At 44.5% G+C, this 16,480-nt stretch overlaps 2 protein-coding genes across 2 annotated transcripts; both read left to right on the top strand.

The window, feature by feature from the left end:
- Positions 1-1,394: 1,394 nt before the first annotated feature.
- LOC124024536 (integumentary mucin A.1-like) lies at positions 1,395-4,503 on the top strand (the record flags this gene model as incomplete). The annotated part of the gene is made up of 2 exons (XM_046338457.1): positions 1,395-1,431; positions 3,776-4,503. Coding segments are annotated over exons 1-2 (765 nt in total), but the record flags the coding sequence as incomplete, so codon positions are not given.
- A 3,900-nt stretch (positions 4,504-8,403) lies between these two features.
- On the top strand, positions 8,404-10,515 carry LOC124024539 (mucin-5AC-like; the record flags this gene model as incomplete). Its single annotated transcript, XM_046338460.1, has 3 exons — positions 8,404-9,401; positions 9,672-9,795; positions 10,393-10,515. Coding segments are annotated over 3 exons (1,245 nt in total), but the record flags the coding sequence as incomplete, so codon positions are not given.
- Between the last annotated feature and the right edge of the window lie 5,965 nt (positions 10,516-16,480).

Raw genomic sequence — 16,480 nt, 5'->3', positions numbered from 1 at the left:
ACAGTATACAAAGGAACAGTTCAATTGTAAGATTGAAATGGCAAACACAACTACAAGGATAATAACATTTTAGAGTGGATAGAAGCTAGATATTGTGATTATTTATTGTCATTGACCAATTCCTTCCTCAATTGATATTTGGAGAAATTACAGAAATAAGGAGACTGGCAGTAAAGTGTTTTCTGTAGGTAAGTAATGACCTTTACTGTATAATGTAATCTATACATGGAAAAGCTTAGAATTTTTAACATATTTTGTTTGCACACAGTAAAAAAATGTAATAGAAAATATAACACAAGGTAGGTACACATGTCACATGAGGAAGAGAAACCCAAAATGGGCTTATAAGAAAGGATACAAGTCCTACATGGATAATGTAAATAAAAAACATTGGTTATTGGTTAAAAACAACTATGGTTATTATGTATGTGTTCTATATGAAAACCCATCCACTTTTGATGAACTACAACTACAACTGTCACAGAATATATATAGGATTCAGAATTTCTGGCAGACCGCTTGGAAACTTGAAATTACTTTTCCTCTTTTATGAAGTAACGGTTACATGATTTGAGTGATATGCATTCATCAGTATAATGGATGGATGTGGATTCCTTTCAAAATAATGAACTAAGCTTACATATGTGTGAGAGGATATTAAGCATAATTATTTATCCTCCTGTCTTCTTTATATGAATACAATAACATGTAGCCAAGTCCTGTGTGGCCATAATGAATGACACAAACATGTCTCCCATCTAAATCTACCACCTTTCCTTTTGAAGAATATAGACATTGGATTTATGAGCTTTATGATAGCCAAGTTTAAATACCAATGTGTTTTAAGTAGTAAAAGGCTGATTTCTCTTGACAAAATGCAACCCTAATGTAGATTTTACTGTATTATCTGATGTATTATGTGTTATATTTGGAAAAACACTCCACTTTTGATGAACTGCACCTATTACTGTCACAGAATATGTATAGGTTTCAGAGTGTATTGCTGGGTGCTGGTAGACTGTTTGAAAACTAGAAATGACTTTTCTTATTTTATGAAGTAACATGATTGACGTGCTACAGTAAAAGGTAGATTCCTCATGGAAAAAATACAACACAAATTTAGTTTTTACGATAAAATTTCACTAGAGTGTATAAATTCATTTTTACAGCAGCCTACTATACAAAAAAGTACAGAAAACTTTTTGAGATCTTTATTACTCTTGATCTGGCAAACCTAAATGAGTTATAGTGCACATGTTTCCTTACCAAGTTACACATTAAGTTTAACTTGAATGGAGTCCACCATTGCACATTAATAGTGGTTCATATGAACAGTCAATAAAATTGATATTTTTCTTTCTGTTCAGAAAACAACTGCATCAACTGGGTTCAAAATGAAGGCACAGAAAGTGACAGCTACTTTCACCATGGGTATGTAGTAAACTGAATTTCATTCTGTAGTCATGTTTCCAACTGAATGCTAACTTCATGTCAACTAGTGTATTAATCCGAAATCCAAATATAAATGATCAAAAAGGCAGGATGGTGACATAAAATGTAATGATACTAATGAGCAATGATGTCATTTTTTTGCATATGATGTTACAATGCATATATTTTTTTTCGAAATATGTTTATATTTTGACAGTTAGTTTGGGAAATTTTAAATGTTGCCTAATCTACTGTCAAATGTCACACCTCGATTAAATACATACATATTTAAAGGGAAAATTACTAAAGTGTAAGAGGTAAACATAATTACACGGCTATATATTTCTTCAATTATATTAACACACTACTTACTGTAATGAAAAATGTGATATCTTGTAAACAAACAAAAAATACAACTCAAGTGTGTTAATCTCAGTAAGGTATTATACAGTGCCTTCAGAAAGTATCACACCATTTCACTTTTTATACGTTGTTGAATTCCAGCCTGAATTTAGAATGGATTAAATTTAGATTTTTATGTCACTGGCCGACAGTCAACACCCGATAATGTCAAAGTGGAGTCATGTTTTTCATTTCTTTTAAACAAATTAATAAAAAAAGAAAAACTGAAATGTCTTGAGTTCATAAGTGTCTTCAACCCCTTTTGCTATAGCAAGCCTACATAAGTCCAGGAGTAAAAATGTAATTTACAAGTCACATAATACGTTGCAAGGACTCATTCTGTGTGCAATAATAGTGTTTAACATGATTTTTGAGTGACTAACTCATCTCTGTACCCCACACATACAATTATCTGTAAGTTATCGAGCAGTGAATTTCAAACACAGATTCAACCACAAAGACCAGGAAGGTTTTCCAATGCCTCACAAAAAAAGCAGACATTGAATATCCCTTTGAGCATGGTGAAGTTATTAATTCAACTTTAGAAGGTGTATCAATACACCCAGTCACTACAAAGACACAGGCATCCTTCCTAATTAAGTTACCGGAGAGGAAGGAAAACTCTCAGGGATTTCACCATCAAGCCAATGGTAACTTTGAAACAGTTTAATGGCCGTGATAGGAGAAAACTGAGGATGGATCAACAACATTGTAGTTAATCCACAATACTAACCTAATTGACAGAGTGTAAAAGACAGAAACCTATCCAGAATATGCTATTCACTTTTTGTCCTGAATATGTTTGGAGCAAATCCAATACAACACATTACTGAGTACCACTCCATATTTTCACACATAGTGGTAGATGCATCATGTTATGGGTATGCTTATAATCATTAAGGACTGGGGAGATTTTAAGGATAAAAAAGAAATGGAATGGAGCTAAGCACAGGCGAAATCCTAGAGGAGGATCCTAGAGAGGTCTGCTTTCCACGAGACACTGCGAGATGAATTCTCAACTTTCAGCAGGACAATAACCTAAAAAGGAAGGCCATATCTCCACTGCAGTTCATAATCAAGAAGACAGTGTGAATGTTCCAGTTTTGACTTGAATCTACTTGAGAATCTATGTAAATGGTTGTCTAGCAATGATCAACAACCAATTTGACACAGCTTGAAGAATTTTGAAAAGAATAATGATCAAATGTTGCACAATCCAGGTGTGGAAAGCACTTAGACTGACAAAAGGTCTTTCTACAAAGTAGTGATTCTGTATTTTATTTTCATGTTTTCACATGTTTTCACTTTGTCATTATGACTTATTGTGTGTAGATGGTAAGAATTATTATTTTTTAAATACATTTAGTAATATGTATATTTTTTAATACATTTTGAATTCAGGCTGTAAAACAACAAAATATGGAATAAGTCAAGGGGTATGAACACTTTCTTAAGTCATTGTAGGTAAACATTTACTCTTTATTTTTTAAAACATTTTTACATCATTATTTATTTTCTGAAAGAAATAAGGAGTGTGGCTACAAATTACATTTATTTATTTTATATGAAAATAAGTAGAATATTTAAAAACTGCACCATCCAGATGAAGAATAATCTTGGAAATATTGATATTGTGCACAACAAACAATTTAACCCTTCATCTCACAATCCACAGTGTTCTTATGTTGGATTATCCATGAAGTTTCTTCCACAACCGCATATCCGACAACTGCAGATCTTATTACAACAACAACAACTGCAGCTCCTATGGCAACAACTGCTGTTCTTACGACAACAACGACTGCGGCACCATCTACAATAACTACAACTTCAGGGCCTACGACAACCACAACAACAAAACCTACAACAACTCCTACAACAACTGTAGCTCCCACGACAACTGCAGCTCCTACAACAACTTTAGCATCTACTTCAACCACAGCAGATGCCCCTACGACAGCCACTGCAGCCCTAACTACAACAACTGCTGTTCCTACGACCACTACAATTCCAGAACTTACTACGACAACTAGTGCAGCTCCTACTACAACAGCTGTTCTTACGACAACAACGACTGCGGCACCATCTACAACAACTACAACTTCAGCTCCTACGACAACCACAACAATAGCACCTACAACAACTGTATCTCCCACGACAACTGCAGCTCCTTCAACAGCTTTAGCATCTACGACAACCACTGCAGCCCTAACTACAACAACTGCTGCTCCTACGACCACTTCAACTCCACAAGCTACTACGACAACCAGTGCAACTCCTACTACAACAACTGCTGTTGTTACGACCACAGTTACTGCAGCACCTTCTACAACAACTACAACTTCAGCTCCTACGACAACCACAACAACAGCACCTACTACAACACCTGCAGATCCTACAACTGTAGCTCTGACGACCACTCCACCTGCAGTACTAACTACAACAATCACAACTACAGGTCCTGATACAACAACTGTAGCTTCTACGTCAACCACAGCAACTGCCTCTACGACAACCACTGCAGCTCTAACTACAACAACTGCTGCTCCAACGACCACTACAATTCCAGAACCTATTACGACAACCACTGCAGCTCCTGCTACAACAACTACAACTTCAGCTCCTACGACAACAACAACAACAGCAACTACAACAACTGTAGCTCCTACGACAACTGCAGCTCCTACAACAACTTTAGTGTCCACTTCAACCACAGCAGCTGCCTCTACGACAACCACTGCAGCTCTAACTACAACAACTGCTGCTCAAACGACCACTACAACTCCAGAGCCTATTACGACGAACACTGCAGCTCCTGCTACATCTACAACTTCAGCTCCTACGACAACCACAACAACAGCAACTACAACAAATGTAGCTCCTACGACAATTGCAGCTCCTACAACAACTTTAGCGTCCACTTCAACCACAGCAGCTGCCTCTACGACAACCACTGCAGCTCTAACTACAACAACTGCTGTTCCTACGACCACTGCAACTCCAGAACCTATTACGACAACCAGTGCAGCTCCTACTACAACAACTGCTGTTCTAATGACCACAGTGACTGCAGCACCTTCTACAACAACTACAACTTCAGCGCCTACGACAACCACAACAGCAACACCTACAACAACTGTAGTTCCCACGACAACTGCAGCTCCTACAACAACTTTATCATCTGCTTCAACCACAGCAGCTGCCTCTACGACAACCACTGCAGCTCTAACTACAACAACTGCTCCTCAAACGACCACTACTCCTCCAGAACCTATTACGACAACCACTGCAGCTCCTGCTACAACAACTACAACTTCAGCTCCTACGACAACAACAACAACAGCAACTACAACAACTGTAGCTCCTACGACAACTGCAGCTCCTACAACAACTTTAGTGTCCACTTCAACCACAGCAGCTGCCTCTACGACAACCACTGCAGCTCTAACTACAACAACTGCTGCTCAAACGACCACTACAACTCCAGAGCCTATTACGACAAACACTGCAGCTCCTGCTACAACTACAACTTCAGCTCCTACGACAACCACAACAACAGCAACTACAACAAATGTAGCTCCTACAACAACTTTAGCGTCCACTTCAACCACAGCAGCTGCCTCTACGACAACCACTGCAGCTCTAACTACAACAACTGCTGTTCCTACGACCACTGCAACTCCAGAACCTATTACAACAACCAGTGCAGCTCCTACTACAACAACTGCTGTTCTAACGACCACAGTGACTGCAGCACCTTCTACGACAACTACAACTTCAGCGCCTACGACAACCACAACAGCAACACCTACAACAACTGTAGTTCCCACGACAACTGCAGCTCCTACAACAACTTTATCATCTGCTTCAACCACAGCAGCTGCCTCTACGACAACCACTGCAGCTCTAACTACAACAACTGCTGCTCAAACGACCACTACACCTCCAGAACCTATTACGACAACCACTGCAGGTCCTGCTACAACAACTACATCTTCAGCTCCTACGACAACCACAACAGCTACACCTACAACAACTGTAGCTCCCACGCCAACTGCAGCTCCTACAACAACTTTACCATCTACTTCAACCACAGCAGCTGCCTCTACGACAACCACTGCAGCTCTAAGTACAACAACTGCTGCTCAAACGACCACTACAACTCCAGAACCTATTACGACAACCACTGCAGCTCCTGCTACAACAACTACAGCTTCAGCTCCTACGACAACAACAACAACAGCAACTACAACAACTGTAGCTCCTACGACAACTGCAGCTCCTACAACAACTTTAGCGTCCACTTCAACCACAGCAGCTGCCTCTACGACAACCACTGCAGCTCTAACTACAACAACTGCTGTTCCTACGACCACTGCAACTCCAGAACCTATTACGACAACCAGTGCAGCTCCTACTACAACAACTGCTGTTCTAACGACCACAGTGACTGCAGCACCTTCTACAACAACTACAACTTCAGCGCCTACGACAACCACAACAGCAACACCTACAACAACTGTAGTTCCCACGACAACTGCAGCTCCTACAACAACTTTATCATCTGCTTCAACCACAGCAGCTGCCTCTACGACAACCACTGCAGCTCTAACTACAACAACTGCTGCTCAAACGACCACTACAACTCCAGAACCTATTACGACAACCACTGCAGCTCCTGCTACAACAACTACAACTTCAGCTCCTACGACAACACCAACAACAGCAACTACAACAACTGTAGCTCCTACAACAACTTTAGCGTCCACTTCAACCACAGCAGCTGCCTCTACGACAACCACTGCAGCTCTAACTACAACAACTGCTGTTCCTACGACCACTGCAACTCCAGAACCTATTACGACAACCAGTGCAGCTCCTACTACAACAACTGCTGTTCTAACGACCACAGTGACTGCAGCACCTTCTACAACAACTACAACTTCAGCGCCTACGACATCCACAACAGCAACACCTACAACAACTGTAGTTCCCATGCCAACTGCAGCTCCTACAACAACTTTATCATCTACTTCAACCACAGCAGCTGCCTCTACGACAAACACTGCAGCTCTAACTACAACAACTGCTGCTCAAACGACCACTACAACTCCAGAACCTATTACGACAACCACTGCAGCTCCTGCTACAACAACTACAACTTCAGCTCCTACGACAACACCAACAACAGCAACTACAACAACTGTAGCTCCTACGACAACTGCAGCTCCTACAACAACTTTAGCGTCCACTTCAACCACAGCAGCTGCCTCTACGACAACCACTGCAGCTCTAACTACAACAACTGCTGCTCAAACGACCACTACAACTCCAGAACCAATTACGACAACCACTGCAGCTCCTGCTACAACTACAACTTCAGCTCCTACGACAACCACAACAGCTACACCTACAACAACTGTAGCTCCCACGCCAACTGCAGCTCCAACAACAACTTTATCATCTACTTCAACCACAGCAGCTGCCTCTACGACAACCACTGCAGCTCTAACTACAACAACTGCTGCTCAAACGACCACTACAACTCCAGAACCTATTACGACAACAACTGCAGCTCCTGCTACAACAACTACATCTTCAGCTCCTACGACAACCACAACTGCTACACCTACAACAACTGTAGCTCCCACGCCAACTGCAGCTCCAACAACAACTTTATCATCTACTTCAACCACAGCAGCTGCCTCTACGACAACCACTGCAGCTCTAACTACAACAACTGCTGCTCAAACGACCACTACAACTCCAGAGCCTATTACGACAAACACTGCAGCTCCTGCTACAACTACAACTTCAGCTCATACGACAACCACAACAACAGCAACTACAACAACTGTAGCTCCTACAACAACTTTAGCGTCCACTTCAACCACAGCAGCTGCCTCTACGACAACCACTGCAGCTCTAACTACAACAACTGCTGCTCAAACGACCACTACAACTCCAGAACCTATTACGACAACCACTGCAGCTCCTGCTACAACAATTACATCTTCAGCTCCTACGACAACCACAACAGCTACACCTACAACAACTGCTGTTCTAACGACCACAGTGACTGCAGCACCTTCTACAACAACTACAACTTCAGCACCTATGACAACCACAACAGCAACACCTACAACAACTGTAGTTCCCACGACAACTGCAGCTCCTACAACAACTTTATTATTATTAACTTTATCATCTACTTCAACCACAGCAGCTGCCTCTACGACAACCACTGCAGCTCTAACTACAACAACTGCTGCTCAAACGACCACTACAACTCCAGAGCCTATTACGACAACCACTGCAGCTCCTGCTACAACAACTACAACTTCAGCTCCTACGACAACACCAACAACAGCAACTACAACAACTGTAGCTCCTATGCCAACTGCAGCTCCTACAACAACTTTAGCGTCCACTTCAACCACAGCAGCTGCCTCTACGACAACCACTGCAGCTCTAACTACAACAACTGCTGCTCAAACGACCACTACAACTCCAGAGCCTATTACGACAACCACTGCAGCTCCTGCTACAACTACAACTTCAGCTCCTACGACAACCACAACAACAGCAACTACAACAACTGTAGCTCCTACAACAACTTTAGCATCCACTTCAACCACAGCAGCTGCCTCTACGACAACCACTGCAGCTCTAACTACAACAACTGCTGTTCCTACGACCACTGCAACTCCAGAACCTATTACGACAACCAGTGCAGCTCCTACTACAACAACTGCTGTTCTAACTACCACAGTGACTGCAGCACCTTCTACAACAACTACAACTTCAGCGCCTACGACAACCACAACAGCAACACCTACAACAACTGTAGTTCCCACGACAACTGCAGCTCCTACAACAACTTTATCATCTACTTCAACCACAGCAGCTGCCTCTACGACAACCACTGCAGCTCTAACTACAACAACTGCTGCTCAAACGACCACTACAACTCCAGAACCTATTACGACAACCACTGCAGCTCCTGCTACAACAACTACAACTTCAGCTCTTACGACAACACCAACAACAGCAACTACAACAACTGTAGCTCCTACGACAACTGCAGCTCCTACAACAACTTTAGCGTCCACTTCAACCACAGCAGCTGCCTCTACGACAACCACTGCAGCTCTAACTACAACAACTGCTGCTCAAACGACCACTACAACTCCAGAGCCTATTACGACAACCACTGCAGCTCCTGCTACAACTACAACTTCAGCTCCTACGACAACCACAACAACAGCAACTACAACAACTGTAGCTCCTACAACAACTTTAGCATCCACTTCAACCACAGCAGCTGCCTCTACGACAACCACTGCAGCTCTAACTACAACAACTGCTGTTCCTACGACCACTGCAACTCCAGAACCTATTACGACAACCAGTGCAGCTCCTACTACAACAACTGCTGTTCTAACTACCACAGTGACTGCAGCACCTTCTACAACAACTACAACTTCAGCGCCTACGACAACCACAACAGCAACACCTACAACAACTGTAGTTCCCACGACAACTGCAGCTCCTACAACAACTTTATCATCTACTTCAACCACAGCAGCTGCCTCTACGACAACCACTGCAGCTCTAACTACAACAACTGCTGCTCAAACGACCACTACAACTCCAGAACCTATTACGACAACCACTGCAACTCCTGCTACAACAACTACAACTTCAGCTCTTACGACAACACCAACAACAGCAACTACAACAACTGTAGCTCCTACGACAACTGCAGCTCCTACAACAACTTTAGCGTCCACTTCAACCACAGCAGCTGCCTCTACGACAACCACTGCAGCTCTAACTACAACAACTGCTGCTCAAACGACCACTACAACTCCAGAGCCTATTACGACAACCACTGCAGCTCCTGCTACAACTACAACTTCAGCTCCTACGACAACCACAACAACAGCAACTACAACAACTGTAGCTCCTACAACAACTTTAGCATCCACTTCAACCACAGCAGCTGCCTCTACGACAACCACTGCAGCTCTAACTACAACAACTGCTGTTCCTACGACCACTGCAACTCCAGAACCTATTACGACAACCAGTGCAGCTCCTACTACAACAACTGCTGTTCTAACTACCACAGTGACTGCAGCACCTTCTACAACAACTACAACTTCAGCGCCTACGACAACCACAACAGCAACACCTACAACAACTGTAGTTCCCACGACAACTGCAGCTCCTACAACAACTTTATCATCTACTTCAACCACAGCAGCTGCCTCTACGACAACCACTGCAGCTCTAACTACAACAACTGCTGCTCAAACGACCACTACAACTCCAGAACCTATTACGACAACCACTGCAGCTCCTGCTACAACAACTACAACTTCAGCTCTTACGACAACACCAACAACAGCAACTACAACAACTGTAGCTCCTACGACAACTGCAGCTCCTACAACAACTTTAGCGTCCACTTCAACCACAGCAGCTGCCTCTACGACAACCACTGCAGCTCTAACTACAACAACTGCTGCTCAAACGACCACTACAACTCCAGAGCCTATTACGACAACCACTGCAGCTCCTGCTACAACTACAACTTCAGCTCCTACGACAACCACAACAACAGCAACTACAACAACTTTAGCGTCCACTTCAACCACAGCAGCTGCCTCTACGACAACCACTGCAGCTCTAACTACAACAACTGCTGTTCCTACGACCACTGCAACTCCCGAACCTATTACGACAACCAGTGCAGCTCCTACTACAACAACTGCTGTTCTAACGACCACAGTGACTGCAGCACCTTCTACAACAATTACAACTTCAGCGCCTACGACAACCACAACAGCAACACCTACAACAACTGTAGTTCCCACGACAACTGCAGCTCCTACAACAACTTTATCATCTACTTCAACCACAGCAGCTGCCTCTACGACAACCACTGCAGCTCTAACTACAACAACTGCTGCTCAAACGACCACTACAACTCCAGAACCTATTACGACAACCACTGCAGCTCCTGCTACAACAACTACAGCTTCAGCTCCTACGACAACAACAACAACAGCAACTACAACAACTGTAGCTCCTACGACAACTGCAGCTCCTACAACAACTTTAGCGTCCACTTCAACCACAGCAGCTGCCTCTACGACAACCACTGCAGCTCTAACTACAACAACTGCTGTTCCTACGACCACTGCAACTCCAGAACCTATTACGACAACCAGTGCAGCTCCTACTACAACAACTGCTGTTCTAACGACCACAGTGACTGCAGCACCTTCTACAACAACTACAACTTCAGCGCCTACGACAACCACAACAGCAACACCTACAACAACTGTAGTTCCCACGACAACTGCAGCTCCTACAACAACTTTATCATCTACTTCAACCACAGCAGCTGCCTCTACGACAACCACTGCAGCTCTAACTACAACAACTGCTGCTCAAACAACCACTACAACTCCCAAACCTATTACGACAACCACTGCAGCTCCTGCTACAACTACAACTTCAGCTCCTACGACAACACCAACAACAGCAACTACAACAACTGTAGCTCCTACGACAACTGCATCTCCTACAACAACTTTAGCGTCCACTTCAACCACAGCAGCTGCCTCTACGACAACCACTGCAGCTCTAACTACAACAACTGCTGCTCAAACGACCACTACAACTCCAGAGCCTATTACTACAACCACTGCAGCTCCTGCTAGAACTACAACTTCAGCTCCTACGACAACCACAACAACAGCAACTACAACAACTGTAGCTCCTACAACAACTTTAGCGTCCACTTCAACCACAGCAGCTGCCTCTACGACAACCACTGCAGCTCTAACTACAACAACTGCTGTTCCTACGACCACTGCAACTCCCGAACCTATTACGACAACCAGTGCACCTCTAACTACAAGAACTGCTGCTCAAACGACCACTACAACTCCAGAGCCTATTACGACAACCACTGCAGCTCCTGCTACAACTACAACTTCAGCTCCTATGACAACCACAACAACAGCAACTACAACAACTGAAGCTCCTACAACAACTTTAGCGTCCACTTCAACCACAGCAGCTGCCTCTACGACAACCACTGCAGCTCTAACTACAACAACTGCTGTTCTAACGACCACAGTGACTGCAGCACCTTCTACAACAACTACAACAGCAACACCTACAACAACTGTAGTTCCCACGACAACTGCAGCTCCTACAACAACTTTATCATCTACTTCAACCACAGCAGCTGCCTCTACGACAACCACTGCAGCTCCTGCTACAACAACTACAACTTCAGCTCCTACGACAACAACAACAACAGCAACTACAACAACTGTAGCTCCTACAACAACTGCAGCTCCTACAACAACTTTAGCGTCCACTTCAACCACAGCAGCTGCCTCTACGACAACCACTGCAGCTCTAACTACAACAACTGCGGCTCAAACGACCACTACAACTCCAAAACCTATTACGACAGCCACTGCAGCTCCTGCTACAACAACTACATCTTCAGCTCCTACGACAACCACAACAGCTACACTTACAACAACTGTAGCTCCCACGCCAACTGCAGCTCCAACAACAACTTTATCATCTACTTCAACCACAGCAGCTGCCTCTACGACAACCACTGCAGCTCTAACTACAACAACTGCTGCTCAAACGACCACTACAACTCCAGAACCTATTACGACAACCACTGCAGCTCCTGCTACAACAACTACAACTTCAGCTCCTACGACAACACCAACAACAACAACTACAACAACTGTAGCTCCTACGACAACTGCAGCTCCTACAACAACTTTATCGTCCACTTCAACCACAGCAGCTGCCTCTACGACAACCACTGCAGCTCTAACTACAACAACTGCTGTTCCTACGACCACTGCAACTCCAGAACCTATTACGACAACCAGTGCAGCTCCTACTACAACAACTGCTGTTCTAACGACCACAGTGACTGCAGCACCTTCTACAACAACTACAACTTCAGCTCCTACGACAACCACAACTACAGCAACTACAACAACTGTAGCCCCTACAACAACTTTAGCGTCCACTTCAACCACAGCAGCTGCCTCTACGACAACCACTGCAGCTGTAACTACAACAACTGCTGTTCCTACGACCACTGCAACTCCAGAACCTATTACGACAACCAGTGCAGCTCCTACTACAACAACTGCTGTTCTAACTACCACAGTGACTGCAGCACCTTCTACAACAACTACAACTTCAGCGCCTACGACAACCACAACAGCAACACCTACAACAACTGTAGTTCCCACGACAACTGCAGCTCCTACAACAACTTTATCATCTACTTCAACCACAGCAGCTGCCTCTACGACAACCACTGCAGCTCTAACTACAACAACTGCTGTTCTAACTCCCGACCTACACAACAACTACAAGAACTGCTGCTCAAACGACCACTACAACTCCAGAGCCTATTACGACAACCACTGCAGCTCCTGCAGCTCCTGCTACAACTTCAGCTCCTACGACAACCACAACAACAGCAACTAAACAACTGAAGCTCCTACAACAACTTTAGCGTCCACTTCAACCACAGCAGCTGCCTCTACGACAACCACTGCAGCTCTAACTACAACAACTGCTGTTCTAACGACCACAGTGACTGCAGCACCTTCTACAACAACTACAACAGCAACACCTACAACAACTGTAGTTCCCACGACAACTGCAGCTCCTACAACAACTTTATCATATACTTCAACCACAGCAGCTGCCTCTACGACAACCACTGCAGCTCTAACTACAACAACTGCTGCTCAAACGACCACTACAACTCTAGAACCTATTACGACAACCACTGCAGCTCCTGCTACAACAACTACAACTTCAGCTCCTACGACAACAACAACAACAGCAACTACAACAACTGTAGCTCCTACAACAACTGCAGCTCCTACAACAACTTTAGCGTCCACTTCAACCACAGCAGCTGCCTCTACGACAACCACTGCAGCTCTAACTACAACAACTGCGGCTCAAACGACCACTACAACTCCAGAACCTATTACGACAACCACTGCAGCTCCTGCAACAACAACTACAACTTCAGCTCCTACGACAACACCAACAACAGCAACTACAACAACTATAGCTCCTACGACAACTGCAGCTCCTACAACAACTTTAGCGTCCACTTCAACCACAGCAGCTGCCTCTACGACAACCACTGCAGCTCTAACTACAACAACTGCTGCTCAAACGACCACTACAACTCCAGAGCCTATTAGGACAACCACTGCAGCTCCTGCTACAACAACTACATCTTCAGCTCCTACGACAACCACAACAGCTACACTTACAACAACTGTAGCTCCCACGCCAACTGCAGCTCCAACAACAACTTTATCATCTACTTCAACCACAGCAGCTGCCTCTACGACAACCACTGCAGCTCTAACTACAACAACTGCTGCTCAAACGACCACTACAACTCCAGAACCTATTACGACAACCACTGCAGCTCCTGCTACAACAACTACAACTTCAGCTCCTACGACAACACCAACAACAACAACTACAACAACTGTAGCTCCTACGACAACTGCAGCTCCTACAACAACTTTATCGTCCACTTCAACCACAGCAGCTGCCTCTACGACAACCACTGCAGCTCTAACTACAACAACTGCTGTTCCTACGACCACTGCAACTCCAGAACCTATTACGACAACCAGTGCAGCTCCTACTACAACAACTGCTGTTCTAACGACCACAGTGACTGCAGCACCTTCTACAACAACTACAACTTCAGCTCCTACGACAACCACAACTACAGCAACTACAACAACTGTAGCCCCTACAACAACTTTAGCGTCCACTTCAACCACAGCAGCTGCCTCTACGACAACCACTGCAGCTGTAACTACAACAACTGCTGTTCCTACGACCACTGCAACTCCAGAACCTATTACGACAACCAGTGCAGCTCCTACTACAACAACTGCTGTTCTAACTACCACAGTGACTGCAGCACCTTCTACAACAACTACAACTTCAGCTCCTACAACAACTTTATCATCTACTTCAACCACAGCAGCTGCCTATGCAACCACTGCAGCAACTACAACAACTGCTGCTCAACACCACTACAACAGAACCTGTGCAGCTCCTGCTACAACAACTACATCTTCCTCCTACGACAACCACAACAGCTACTGCAGCTCCTCCAACAACAACTTTATCATCTACTTCAACCACAGCAGCTGCCTCTACGACAACCACTGCAGCTCTAACTACAACAACTGCTGCTCAAACGACCACTACAACTCCAGAACCTATTACGACAACCACTGCAGCTCCTGCTACAACAACTACAACAACTTTAGCTTCAACCACAGCAGCTGCCTCTACGACAACCACTGCAGCTGTAACACAACAACTGCTGTTCCTACACTGCAACTCCAGAAACTATTACACAACCAGTGCAGCTCCTACTACAACAACTGCTGTTCTAACTACCACAGTGACTGCAGCACCTTCTACAACAACTACAACCTTCAGCGCCTACGACAACCACAACAGCAACACCTACAACAACTGTAGTTCCCACGACAACTGCAGCTCCTACAACAACTTTATCATCTACTTCAACCACAGCAGCTGCCTCTACGACAACCACTGCAGCTCTAACTACAACAACTGCTGCTCAAACGACCACTACAACTCCAGAACCTATTACGACAACCACTGCAGCTCCTGCTACAACAACTACAACTTCAGCTCCTACGACAACACCAACAACAACAACTACAACAACTGTAGCTCCTACGACAACTGCAGCTCCTACAACAACTTTATCGTCCACTTCAACCACAGCAGCTGCCTCTACGACAACCACTGCAGCTCTAACTACAACAACTGCTGTTCCTACGACCACTGCAACTCCAGAACCTATTACGACAACCAGTGCAGCTCCTACTACAACAACTGCTGTTCTAACGACCACAGTGACTGCAGCACCTTCTACAACAACTACAACTGCAGCTCCTACAACAACTTTATCATCTACTTCAACCACAGCAGCTGCCTCTATGACAACCACTGCAGCTCTAACTACAACAACTGCTGCTCAAACAACCACTACAACTCCAGAACCTATTACGACAACCACTGCAGCTCCTGCTACAACAACTACATCTTCATCTCCTACGACAACCACAACAGCTACACCTACAACAACTGTAGCTCCCACGCCAACTGCAGCTCCAACAACAACTTTATCATCTACTTCAACCACAGCAGCTGCCTCTACGACAACCACTGCAGCTCTAACTACAACAACTGCTGCTCAAACGACCACTACAACTCCAGAACCTATTACGACAACCACTGCAGCTCCTGCTACAACAACTACAACAACTTTAGCGTCCACTTCAACCACAGCAGCTGCCTCTACGACAACCACTGCAGCTGTAACTACAACAACTGCTGTTCCTACGACCACTGCAACTCCAGAACCTATTACGACAACCAGTGCAGCTCCTACTACAACAACTGCTGTTCTAACTACCACAGTGACTGCAGCACCTTCTACAACAACTACAACTTCAGCGCCTACGACAACCACAACAGCAACACCTAC

This window comes from Oncorhynchus gorbuscha, unplaced genomic scaffold (assembly GCF_021184085.1).
Source record: "Oncorhynchus gorbuscha isolate QuinsamMale2020 ecotype Even-year unplaced genomic scaffold, OgorEven_v1.0 Un_scaffold_1914, whole genome shotgun sequence".
Lineage (NCBI taxonomy): Eukaryota > Metazoa > Chordata > Actinopteri > Salmoniformes > Salmonidae > Oncorhynchus > Oncorhynchus gorbuscha.
Note: the sequence above shows the minus strand (reverse complement) of the source record. Positions and strands in the feature narration are given on the sequence as shown.